This window comes from Pteropus medius, unplaced genomic scaffold (genome assembly GCF_902729225.1).
Source record: "Pteropus medius unplaced genomic scaffold, Ma_sr-lr_union100, whole genome shotgun sequence".
In the NCBI taxonomy this organism is placed as follows: domain Eukaryota; kingdom Metazoa; phylum Chordata; class Mammalia; order Chiroptera; family Pteropodidae; genus Pteropus; species Pteropus medius.
The window spans coordinates 5,895,110-5,907,939 of NW_024352785.1; the positions used below are offsets into that span (position 1 = coordinate 5,895,110).

Consider the following 12,830-nt stretch of genomic DNA (forward strand, 5'->3'; position numbering starts at 1 on the left):
TGGCCTCTTTGTCTCCAGAGCACTCCTTCTGTAGACTCTGCGTGGAACTCAGCCTCTCCTATGGTGAGACTTGGTGTGCTCCAGGGTAAAATGACCACGAAGGCAGCTCACTTCTCTGAAGTCCTCAGCAGTTCTCTGTTTCTCTCAAGCAGATGATTACTGTGTTTTACCTAGTTTTTTTCAGTTGGCCCTAGGAGTGAGAGCTCTTGTCTGCCGTCAGCTACTCTGACTAGAAGTGGAAACATCATTTATTTTCTGACTTCAATTTGATAAAGGAAAAATGCTTTTTTTTTTTTTACTTCGCTGTTTATATTTTATTGATTTGTAAGAGTCCTTTACAAATTTCCTGAATTTGATTATATTTTATTCGTTATTCTTTAATCTTACTGTTTAAGTTAGAAAATGTTTTAAGCTTTTGTTATCAAATCTGTCAGCCTTTTACTTTGCTGTATTTTTCTGTTACAATTAGAAAGACCTTTTATACTGCAAATTATATATTAATTTTACTACGAATTTTGTACTTTTTATGTTTTTAAACTTTTTAATTCATCTGGAATCAATCTTGTCATATTGTTTTAACGCATTTGTTTAACTATTTGTTTTGCCCAATTGTTATCATAGCCATATTATAGATTTTTTTACCCAATAGTGATTCCTTTCCTTTACTCACTTTTCTCCCAACAAAAAGATTTCAATGGGATTTTGGTTGGCGTTGCATAAGATTTATGAATTAATCTTGGGAAAGTTGTCTTTTTTGCAGTATTTTATTTGCCCACCTAGAATAGTATGTCTCTCCATTTATTCCTTTTTATCTCCCTCAGTAAAGTTTTGTCATTTTGTATATATTCATATATATATATATATATACACTACTTATTTCATGTAAAATTAATTTTCTATTTTGAATGCTCTTCTGATTAGTTCTTAATCATCCTAACTGCAACCTTTTTGTGTGTATCACAGGACACTCTATGCATACCTTTGTCTTATTATCTACTCTATTATAATGAACTTAACAGTTTCTGTCTCTCTCCTTTCCTAAGCTATAGGTACTTCCGTGACAGGGAGTATGTATGCACATTCACAAGTTTATAACTACACATACCACGAGGTATCCTTCTGTCTGTCCTTTTGTTTATTGCTTTTTATGCATTTAATTTGTATGTGCGTATATTCTGTGCACCTGTGCATCTTTCTCCCCACCACGCCAGACTCTTGTTGCAAGGTGTCTGTTATCACATGTATAGTTTTGTTAATATCTCTCATTTGTATTTATGTATCCCTTACCAAAGAGAAAAAAGAAGAAAAAAATACTTAAGGCAACTCAGTGACCTGGGTTAATTAAAACATTCACTTTACCGTCCAGTATGATTCATGTACCATGGTCCCTGGTCAGGATGCCAGGAGGGTCTTGTAAAGAAAAAGAGAGAAATTAATTGCTATTGAGGTTCTACTTTGTGCCAAGTCTGAGCAATGTGATTTCCCAAACATTTTATCATTTAACCTTAACAACAATCTTATCTCCTGATTTCATCGAGGAAGATTTTAAGCCTTAGAAAAATAAAATAACTTGTTCAGAGCTGCTTAAATTCTAAATGCTTTGGTGAGGTTTTGAGCTTGAATGTGTCTGACTCCAGAGTCCAGAAATCACAGATCTACGTGTGATTTTTGAAGACGTAGTATATCTCAAAAAGACTCCTTTGTTTTCATATCTTGATTTTTTTTTCTGGCAGATAATATGCTAAGCATTATGTTTTAAACTAGAAAACTAGGTGGACTATATTAAAAAGACTTCAAATCTAGAAATTGCAATTTTTGTAAACATAAATTTAAATATATCCATCTTCAGAATACTGTATAAAGGTTATTACTCTTTTTAAAACGATGTTCCACTAATGAAGCTACTTACAGAAGATGAATATATTCTTGTTTGAAATGAATTTTTTATATGCCATCATGGATTAAGAACCACACAAACTGAGCTCTACTCTTTGCTTTGTTTTTCACTTTCTCTGTGATCTTGGATCTGTCATTTCCCCCATCTTTGCAGAGGGATTAAATACATAACTGTTGACCTTAAAAGCATTTTTTAAGGAATTTGAATAATCAAAATGAAAATGATCTCATAAAACTATAGAGTCCCACACCAGTAGGTATTATTTATAAATGATAAATTCTTCTAGTGGGATTTTGTGTATTACTCATTCATCAACTATTTATTGAATGTTTTTCTGTTGCAGGTACTGCGCTAGGCATGCAGTTAAAATTATTTTTTATATAACATAGTGTTTCCTTAATTGGCTTTAAACTACACTTACAGAGGACTTGCAAGTATTTTCATTTTTATCTTCCTTACACAGTCATGAAAATATGTAGTTTTTTAAAATGTGTCCTTGAATATTGTTTTTACTTACCTCATACAGTGAGGTCATAGAGAACTCCTTAATATATTGCAAGTGTTTAGCTGTGCCAATGTTCCAGTTTATACATTTTCTTTCACAAATATAATGTACACGAACTGTAAATAGTTTTTTGCTCTTCTGGAGCTTCCTGAGGAGAGAGGCTCTGTGGGGATCTCTGGCATTGGTGAGGAGAAAGTTCTTCACATATGAATTTGAAGCTAAGGGAATCTCTGGAGGAAACCTCATTTGTCAAAAGGTCCTTATAAGCTTGACCTTTCAGTAAAATGGTTAAAAAGATGGCTGTAGGGGTAAGACTGTTGTGTCACTTTTAGCTGGGTGAGTCTTGGTGACATACCTAACCTCGCTGAACCTCAGTTTCCTTATCTGTCTAGTGGGAAGGATGAAAGGCTGTATCTCGTAGTTGCCCATATAGGCCAGAGGACTGGGCCCAGCATACAGGAGGCACTCTGTGAGCAGTAATGCCAAGGTTACTCTGACAAAGGGGCACATTTCTTCCGCTCTATTCTTCATCCATCCTGCATGGAAATCCATGTGGGCCTAATCTGTTGTTCATAGCAGGCACTGATTATTTTTGCCTCAAAGAGAGGACTTAGATTGCCACAGTGTCTTTCTTAACATGACATGAATCATTTCTACAGAAGGGGTGAGAGACTTGTAAACAATACTCATCTTCAAGGACAGAACCATGTTTACAGTGGAATACTAGTTCTTCTATAAAGTTATTCCCAGTTTGACATGAGTATGCAGATAGCCTTTCATTTTTCTCCATTCCTTTTTCTACCAGAGTAGATCATCTTCTGCCCTCTAATTCATTGGCAGGTAACATATGAATAAGCTTTGTCTTCATGAGGTGAGGGTTGTTCCTTGTGTGTAGAGAATTGAGATAATTGCCAATAACCCCAAGTTGTGGGGGCTTAGTGATCATGATATTATGATGTTGAAACCCGTTGGTTCCATTCACAACTGAAGGGCTTAAAAGGGTTCATATTTGAGGATACTGGCAATATAACAAATGTTTGACTACCAAACATGATAATGACAATGAAAATTTAGTTATTTTTTGACGGCGTACTTATTTCCAAAGGAAATATAATTCGTATATAATCATGCTTTCTCTGTACTCTACTAAAAATGTACATAGATAGGAGTTTGTGCGTGTCAGATAAATATGTGCTGTGGTGCACTTGAAGAACATGCTGTGAATCTCTAATTATGTTAAAAAATTATTTTCTTAGCGCAGCATTATACTCATTATATACTCTACACATTTCGTTTTTGAATAGATTCCTGGCATGATAATTACATAATCATTCAGTACAGTAGAAACATCATTATGGTCAAATACTAATTAGCTGCTAAAACGAAACAAAACAGAACCTAGTTTACAGCTTATTATGAAAAGTGATTTAATATTGTACAAAACCAAATGTATGGTTAAAATTATTATTTGCTTTAAATGCGAGTCTTTTTTTTTCCCCCATGGGAAGGAATCAGTGTTCTGGATGCTTGTTACCTAATTTGTTGCGTGGGCTCATGTTGCATTTTATTATCAGAATCTTTCTGACCAGTTCTATGTAGTGGAGCATCCCAAGGACTTGCCAGTAGGAATTCTAGCCTCAGTACCAGGGTGTGCCTCGGGACTTCTGCAGAAATAGGAGACTGGCTGAAGTCTTCAGACCATGTCTTCTAGAGTTCTTCACATAATAGCTCTAAGCCTCTGGGGTTTACTAAAAATTAGTAAATCACTAATTTTTAGAGCGCCGATTCGAACATCTTTGTTGCCAAGGATGAGCTGCTTTTCTTCCCCAGTGCACCTTAGGAATATAGTAAAGTCCGTTAGTAACAGTGAATCCTGGCAGTTGTGATTCTCCGATGTGCTTGTGATAGGACAACAGCCAGGTGAAATGTAACCTCTGGTAGAGGGCAGTGGGAGGGTGCAAACAGGTTGACAGGTCCCTCAGGTAAGTCTGTTAAGCATCTCTCTCAAGCGGGCATTACCCTCACTCTCCTTGAGAATTGCTTAAAATAAAAAAAGAAAGATGGGGCGAATTTTAATCTAGTATTAGGAGGCTTCAGTGGCCTCTGTAACTACAGGCTTCAGCTGTTCTTCTCTCATATACATAAGGAATCTCAATTATTTCAGAATATTTTAATTTAATATTTTAATTTAAGTGCTTCTCCTGATAAGCAGTTTATAAGCCAAACATTTTATAGATTTTATGCTCCATCCCTTTTTCTTTATCTCTGTGCTTTCCTGTTGTCTTTTCTTTAGTTTTGGCCACTGTAGGTATTAATTTTATTTTTTAATGAACAATTTTTAATGCAGCTGAAATTTATAGGACATGCATGTAGGATATGCACTCAATAAATGCTGCTTGCTTCTACCTTCTCTGATACAGATACTGTGACTCAGGAAGAGAAGCACTTGCTATCTGACTATTCAGTTCTGTATTCTTACAATTTAAAAATTATGTAGGAAAACAAAATATTTCTGATCATGAAAATATTCACTGATGAATCAGTAAGTTATATTATTGGTCAAATATCCTCTTTGAAATATCCTTTGATTAAATTAAAGATAATACGATGCAAATCGATTATAAAGTAAAATCATAAATCTTTCAAAGGCTGCAGATTTCATGAAGTCTGTGTCATGGTCCAGAAGAGGGGTCCTCCACCCCTGGGCCAAGGACTGGTACTAGTCTGTGTCCTGTTAGGAATCGGGCCGCACAGCAAGAGGTGAGCGGCGGGCGAGGGAGCGAAATTTATCTGTTCTTGCAGCCGCTCCCCAGCGCTAGCATCACCACCTCAGCTCCACCTCAGATCATCTGGTATTAGATTCTCATAGGTGCACTGGTCCTTGGTACCCAAAAGGTTGGGAACTGCTGAACATTTCTGTTCACAGGCAAAGCCATGAAACAATGAAGAGCTGGCAGAGTTATGCTACTGAGAAAATCAAGAGTGTTAGGTTTTTTATCTGAAAATTATTTGAATATCTAAGAATTGAGAGAGAACTTTTAGGAAAATGAAGTCCTTGGCTTTTTATTTTTACAAATAGTTATGTTTAGAACCATCCTGTAAAAATTAAATATTATATGAAGGATGTCATAATGTCCTAGTATAAAATATTGTTGGAAAAATTCTGCCCCAAACCTCAGTTCAATCATTTTTTGTTCATTCTAAGAATTGCACATAGTCGCAAGTATTACCTAAACTTATTTTAATAGTGTTTGTTTTCCTTTTTCTTGCTAAGTCCCAATCAAATCTTTTTTTCCACCACTATTTATTATAACATTTTAGCCTCTATTTTAAGTGGGCTTACTTCAAATAACCTTTTTTTTTTCCAGAACCAAATAACTCTTGAAGAAAACGGTCCCCTGTATATAAAATATACAAATGAATTATGTGATTCTGCATGTATAGCTATACATTTTTTTATGTGTTTTAGTGGTCTGAAATAAATGTCAGAACTTTAATTGAAATTAATTATGGCTAAATTGCAAAAGACATGTTTTCTTATTCAGCGAGATTAGGCAGGGATCAAGATATTACTTGTATAGAGCTGATTCTTTTAGATCAAAAAACCCATCTTTATACAGGTCATTTTCTGGGACATAGAAAGAACTTTGTTAAAATTCTATTAACGTCTTCCATTTGTATAACATTTTATTCTTAGAAAGTGAGTCATAATTTCATTACCCTTTTGTATTGTGCAGTATTTGTTGTGATGAAATTGCTTGTCCCCCCAAAGTTTTACCAGAATGTTCTTTATAATTCTTCTCCACATGTTGACTCTCTTTGAGCCAAGTTCTTACAAATAGCATTAAAGAAGTAAAAATATTCTGAGTCCCCACTAGTGAAGCACCTGTTTTTGCAGGTATCTTGTGGTCTATAATCCTTCAGAACAAGAACGAAATTCGGTGGTATCGGTACATGTGAGTTCTCCCACAGTACAAGTGTCCTCTGCCTCAGGAAGGCCTGTGGAAATTCAAATGAGTGCAGTTTGGGATAAAGGAAGTACTGTTTCACAGACAGCCTACAAGGTATGTTTTTGCCATAGAATTTAAAGAGGCATCATTAAAAAAGCATGGCCAATATACAGTTTATATATAACGTGCGCGCGTGCACACACACACACACACACACACACATACAATCTCTAGAGCTATCAAGTTGGTGTATATGAAGTGGTTAAAGTTGTAAGAACCAGAGGGTTTAACTAGCCAGTTAAATGACACACTAAAGGAAAATAGATCCTGTGTTTCCTAAAATATTAATATCTTTGTTAGTATGTGTATTGTATGTTATTATGGGGATATATTAATTAGTATGTATATTATAGATCTTTGTAAGTATGTATATTGTAACTTTTTCTTGAAGTAATGAAGTAATCATTACTCATAAAATTTGGAAATTTTTCGTCTAACTCATTGACAGTTACACATATTGAAATTGAGATAAATAATTCTTCTAAATAATTTTGGATGCTTTTAACTCTTTATTACAAAGGAGAGACATAATACATCATGAAGGAAGGACTTCCTAAAATAAGTAAGATTTTTCTTTGAAATACGATTATGAAAAATCTGGGCTCAAGTAATAGTCATTTGGGGGGAAAATTTCTTAAAATAAGCAGTATTAACCCTGACATCATTAGAAAGGTTAAACTTTTAGAGTCTGGATTATAATTTTAACTGTGCTTCTGAAGACACAGCCATAAGCTATGAACTCTAAAAGAGATTTGCTTCTGCTTGTTAAAAGCCATTGCTGGCTGCTCTGATAAATTTATAATCCTTTAGGTAGAAACGAAAAGTATAATGTGGTATTAGTCAGTTTTTATAGGAAACACCCCATCTAGAAAATGGAATGGTAGCTCTTGGAAAGCAAGGGTCTTGTCTTATAGTACGTACATCCTCTGTTATAGCACAGTATAGTATCTTATAGTAGGTATGTCCTCTGCCTTGTTTGGTATCTGCTGGACTCCAGGCATTTGATGGCTAGTGTTGACTGAACTATTGTGCTTAATATTTATATTATTGCATTAACCATTTTTAATTTTAATGTACTGAAATTTAGTATTGTAAAAAGATCTCTAATAATTAGGAAAAATCATTGTTCACAGTAAGCCCTTACCGTCACAGAGAATTTCCCCCTCTGAACATTCATTAAGAGCTCTGTAGGGCAATTGAGGATGGTCACATAATTTCACTTATTGAGTGAAAACATTAATACCTTTGATAGTCCTGACAACTTGAAGTTGGATAAACTGAGATATAGATATTCTACATGTGTGTTATGAGAACATTTATAGAATAATATTGTTTTCTCTTTCTAAAAAGTATGGTAGTTTGTTGTTTTCATTAGAAGTATAAATGGTCTTCCTTTCAGATTACGTTTTTCTTTAACAAATTCCCTCTTCTATCTTTTAAAGATCTCTTTTCCAGCACAGATGCCACCATTGGGATTGCAAGTATATACCGTTTCACAATCAACAAGTTCAAATCCACATTTAGCTGAATATGTCCTGTATAACAATAACATAGAATATAAAGGAATTTTCAACATGAAGAATATGAAAGGTGCTGAAGAGGATATAACTATAGAGAACTCTTTTATTAAGCTTCGGTTTGGTCAGTCTGGACTTATGGAGGTATGTTCTGAAATTCATACAAGGTTTATCATTTTATTTTAATGTGTGTAGATTACTTATGCAGAAGAGAAATATTCTACACCAATACTTTGGGAGAAAAGATAAATGAACTTTATGAACCTTCTTCTTGTGGTCCATAGTGACTGCCTATGGTTGGTGCTGCTTTGTGAACTGTTTGTTATTGGTCCACAAGATAAGAGGCTATGACTGTTTAGAAATGTTTACAGAAACTGAAAACAATTTGACAGAGTAAATTTATGCCTACTGAATCTAATAAAAGATTTGATTGTATATTTGGTATATAACTTTAAATTTAATATTATGGTATCTCATTTTTATTGTACCTTACAAAAATATTGGTTCATGCAATTGGGAAATAAAAAATAAGCCTACTCCTTTACTATATAAAGTTTGAGAAACACTGGTAGATGTCTTATGTATCTCTTCCTTGATGAAGTGTGTTCTGATTTTTTGTCTCTATTGCGAAGGCGTTAAATTCTAAGGTGAAGTGTAAAATTTTGGATATTTGTTCAAGAATTATGAATATTAGAGACTGTTAGCATTTTTCAGTGAAGTAACTTTTTAAATTGACATATACATGGAACTAGAAGGAACATCGTTAATGTCTTAATAGTGCGTTGCCTTTAAAATTTTTATCTTTAGGAAATGATAAATAAAGAAGATGGTAAACGTCATGAAGTAAAAGTACAATTTTCATGGTATGGGACCACAAGTAAAAAGGACAAAAGCGGTGCCTACCTCTTCTTACCTGATGGGGAAGCCAAGGTAAGCTAATAAACTGAGTTATTCTAGAAAAATAAGATTACCCACTGAGCCATTTTTCTTAACTTATAGTACTTTAAAAAAAAAAAAAAAATTCCCTGTAAGCTGAAAAGATAGTATATGTCAATTTTGGCACATTTTGCAAATGCAGAAAACTGGAGAAAACAAAATTTACCAACTATTCCATAAGCCCGTGAAAACCACTACCAGCATTTTGATGTATTTTTTAGTCTTTTGTTTTATACATATCCTTTTTTCCCCCCATTTTCAAGTTTTGTCTTACTGCATTACATATTTTTCATTGTGACAGTGCTAACAATCTGATGGTATATTCTTTGAAACCACAATTTTAATATGCACTGTTGTGTTTAAAAACTTTCAACTCTAAGATGAATAAGGACTGAGGATCTAATGTATAACCTAGTGACTGTAGTTGATAGCTATAATTGTGTGAAAGAGAATTTCCTATTGTTGTATATGTACATTTTCTGCCACTGCTTTACTGCTGTAACATTGTGATGAACTTTCGTTGTAGCATTTTTTATGCAATGCTGATTATTTCCTGAGAATAACTTTGTAGAAGAGTCATTTTATGTCAGTGGATGAAGCATTTTAAGGATTTTGATATGTACTTCTTATCTAGGATGCATATTCACTCCTACCAGCATTTTTTGAGAGTAGCTCTCTAATATACCATTCCAAGAATTAGCCATATTAAAAGCTTTACCTGTAATAATAGGTGAAAAATATTTTGCTGTTAACATTTTTGTGATGATTAGTGAGGTTAAACTTTTTTTATTTGTTAAAACTTATTAAACTTTTTTTACTTTTATCTTTTATATTTCTTTTGTGAGCTTTTAAGTTCTTTGATCATTTTTCTATTGGTATGACTTATAGATCTGTATGTATTCTTTATATATGATAAAATTAACCCTTTTTCAAATATTGCAAAATTTTCTCAAGTGTGATTTAATTTAATTTTTTATTTTTATTTTTCTGTTACAGTAGTTTTTAAATTTTGTTCAGTCAAGTCTGTATTTTTTTATTTAGATTTCCTCAGGCTTTCTCCACTTCAAGATAAGTTATATATTCTCCATATTTTATTGCCTGAAAAAGTTACTTTTGTTCTACAATTTAGAAAAGCCTGCTCAGCAAAATGAAATGTAGATTTTAAGGGATTGCGTTGGCTATGCTAAGGATTCTAGTTTTGTTGTTGTTGTTTTTCATTGTGAGGAATTAAAGGGAATCTACAGCACACAGTAGGCATTCCAGAATGGGCAGTGGATCCTAACTATAAGCTGTGTCAGTGTTTTCTCACTTAACGGCTTTTGTCATTAGGCATTTTGTTTTGATTGACTGTTCTTACACTTTGGAAAAAAAAAGTAGCTGTACTATGAAATATATGCATGGATAATAGTAACTAATTTATGAAAATTACCTTTAAGTACTTTTGATATTAGATAGAAAGATAAAGAGAATTATCATGTTTACAAAGAGAAAATAAAAGAACATCAGGGAAAGAGGCATCTCGAATCAGAAAAAGACAAGAGCCCAGAAATCACCATCCCAGGTTTCATCCTCCTCCATTAATTTCTAGCTCTGTGGTAACTAGGTGCAAGAATTTTGTGAACTATAAAGCCATTATATTAATTCCAAGATATTTTTCTCTAGCCAAAGAGGTAAATATGGAAGAAAATTGCACAGTTCTGAAAATCTGATGCTACTTAAGTAGTTCACATTGCAAGGCTAGCTTTTTATGCTATTGTTGAAACTTCTAAAGTATGTAATACTTAAGAAAATGTAACTTCATGAATGCTTTAAATTTGTTCCTGTATCACATAAGTTATGTGTTTTAGTCCCATATTTTCTTGAATTCTAAATAATGAAAACTAAATCAGTGGTTACTATAGTTTTTTCAAGTTTATAAATTTGCTTTATATTCAGCTAGTTTTTTCAAGTTAAAGGGCAGTATGTTTATAGAGTAGTAAACCTAGCTGTGATTAAACTGTGTTTCAGAATCCTGCTTCCTGTTTATTTAGGTGGCTCCCTCTGGTCATCCTTGCCACTTGCCCTGATCCCTGAACATTAGGGGGCCATGATTATATTAAATATTTGCCAGAAAAATGTCACTGATGTATAAAGATTGCTCTTTCTAATAAATAACATATGGACCATATGGAAAGATTTTAATGAGAAATTTTTATAGCTGGGAGGAATGTTCATAGATCTAGGCCAATCGAGTTGTACACATTTTTATTTTCTATTTTCGGCAATTTTTGTAAAATGCAAAACCTTTATATTCAACTTTTATAGCAGTGTGTATTCTGATACTTTGTGAGATTTGGTTTTTACTTAAATATGCAAACGTCAGGTGATGTGTATTTGCCATTTTGGAAACTATAATAAACATTTCTTGGAAAAGTTAAAAGCCAAAATATTTTTCTTAAAAATGTCATTTCCTCCTCAGCCTTATGTTTACACAACACTGCCCCTTATCAGAGTGCAACGTGGAAAGTTTTATTCTGATGTGACTTGCTTTTTTGAACATGTTACCCATAGAGTCCGACTGTACAACATACAGGGTAAGAAAACAGAGAAACATAGATGTGAAACATGTATACTGGTTCTTGAATTCTTGCTTTTCTTGTGTTGTTTTTAATAAATTAGCAGTTGGTTTTTTGAGATGATATAATGTCTAAACTTGATGTCATACTTCTCGTATGATTTAAAATATATTTGCCCTTTGAGAATCAAAAATGGTAAAACAGTTAACTCTTCCTACATATACATGTTTTTTTTTTCTGTATGTCTTCTCTTTCCTATAGCAATATTAGTCTTAGTCATGAGCTCATTAACTGGAAACTTTATTTCTAAGATATAAAAACAGTTTTTTTTTATTTTATAGAACGGAAATTATGTCAAATACGGTTTTCAATTAGTGAGTCACTCACATACACACACACATACATACACGCGCGCGTGGCCTGCCTTAAATATAGAATGTATTGCAATAGCAGATATCACTGGAATTTAGCTTTAAAAGAATGTTCTAAACTAGTTCTGTTTGTTTATAACTCTTCAACTGTTAGAGTATAAAATCAGGCAATTGTGTATTGCTTTAGGACAATGTTAAGCAGCATCTTTATTAACCAAGCGATAGGAGATAGCCTTTTATCCCTTTAGGAACTGAACTGTGGGCCTTAGCACTGGTCCCTCCAGAGGACCTGGGTAGAGCTCTGGTTCCCAAACACTCTTGGAATTGTACAGTTACATTGGTTGATTTCAAGTTCAGTGTTTTTAGGATGGAGTACTTTTCCAACCACAAATTTAATCCCAGTAACCAGGCCATTTACCATAGTATCAACTCTCTTAGAAAAGACCTCATGAAAATGCCACTTTAAATTTTTCTTTGCTGTTAGATAAGCTGAAAAAATTAGAAAAGGAAAAATATCATTCTCTGAGTCTTCATACTGAATAGACAATGAAGCATTGTACAAAATAATGATAAGATATATGGGCAGGCACTATTTACATTTTAGGTATTGTGGGGAATCAAAGGGTACTATGTTCAGGGAATTTCTGAGCTGAAGTTTAGTTTACTAATTTCAGTGTCTAAATTTAATTTCACTTTCATTTTTTTAAACTACAAATTTCATTAATGTTTGCTTTTTATTAGAATTTCGGGTATGGATAATCTTTCTCACATGACTTCTTAGTTAATAATGTGATATGTTTTCAGAATAACTCATGATTCGTAGGTTGAATCAAGAAGTAAAAGGTCTTCTGGAAGATGGGAAAATTATACTAGACAGTAACGCCATGTCCTAAATGTGACTTCTGCAGTTATCAACAATCATTCTGCTACCTACAAGAAAGTCTGTAGTTCTGAAATAATCTTTTATTGAGTTTCCCAAAACTTCTAGTAAGTCAGAAACAATATTTTTGACCACCCATCCCTTTGTAGTCGTATGTAA

At 33.4% G+C, this 12,830-nt stretch overlaps 1 protein-coding gene across 1 annotated transcript in view; it reads left to right on the forward strand.

The window, feature by feature from the left end:
* The window catches only part of MAN2A1 (mannosidase alpha class 2A member 1), a 151,568-nt gene that overhangs the window by 101,530 nt on the left and 37,208 nt on the right, over positions 1 to 12,830 (forward strand). The window contains exons 13-16 of the mRNA XM_039848417.1: positions 6,301 to 6,466; positions 7,855 to 8,073; positions 8,737 to 8,859; positions 11,324 to 11,438. Of these exons, the coding sequence (XP_039704351.1) occupies positions 6,301 to 6,466; positions 7,855 to 8,073; positions 8,737 to 8,859; positions 11,324 to 11,438 (623 nt within the window). The remainder of the gene's footprint in view (positions 1 to 6,300; positions 6,467 to 7,854; positions 8,074 to 8,736; positions 8,860 to 11,323; positions 11,439 to 12,830) is intronic.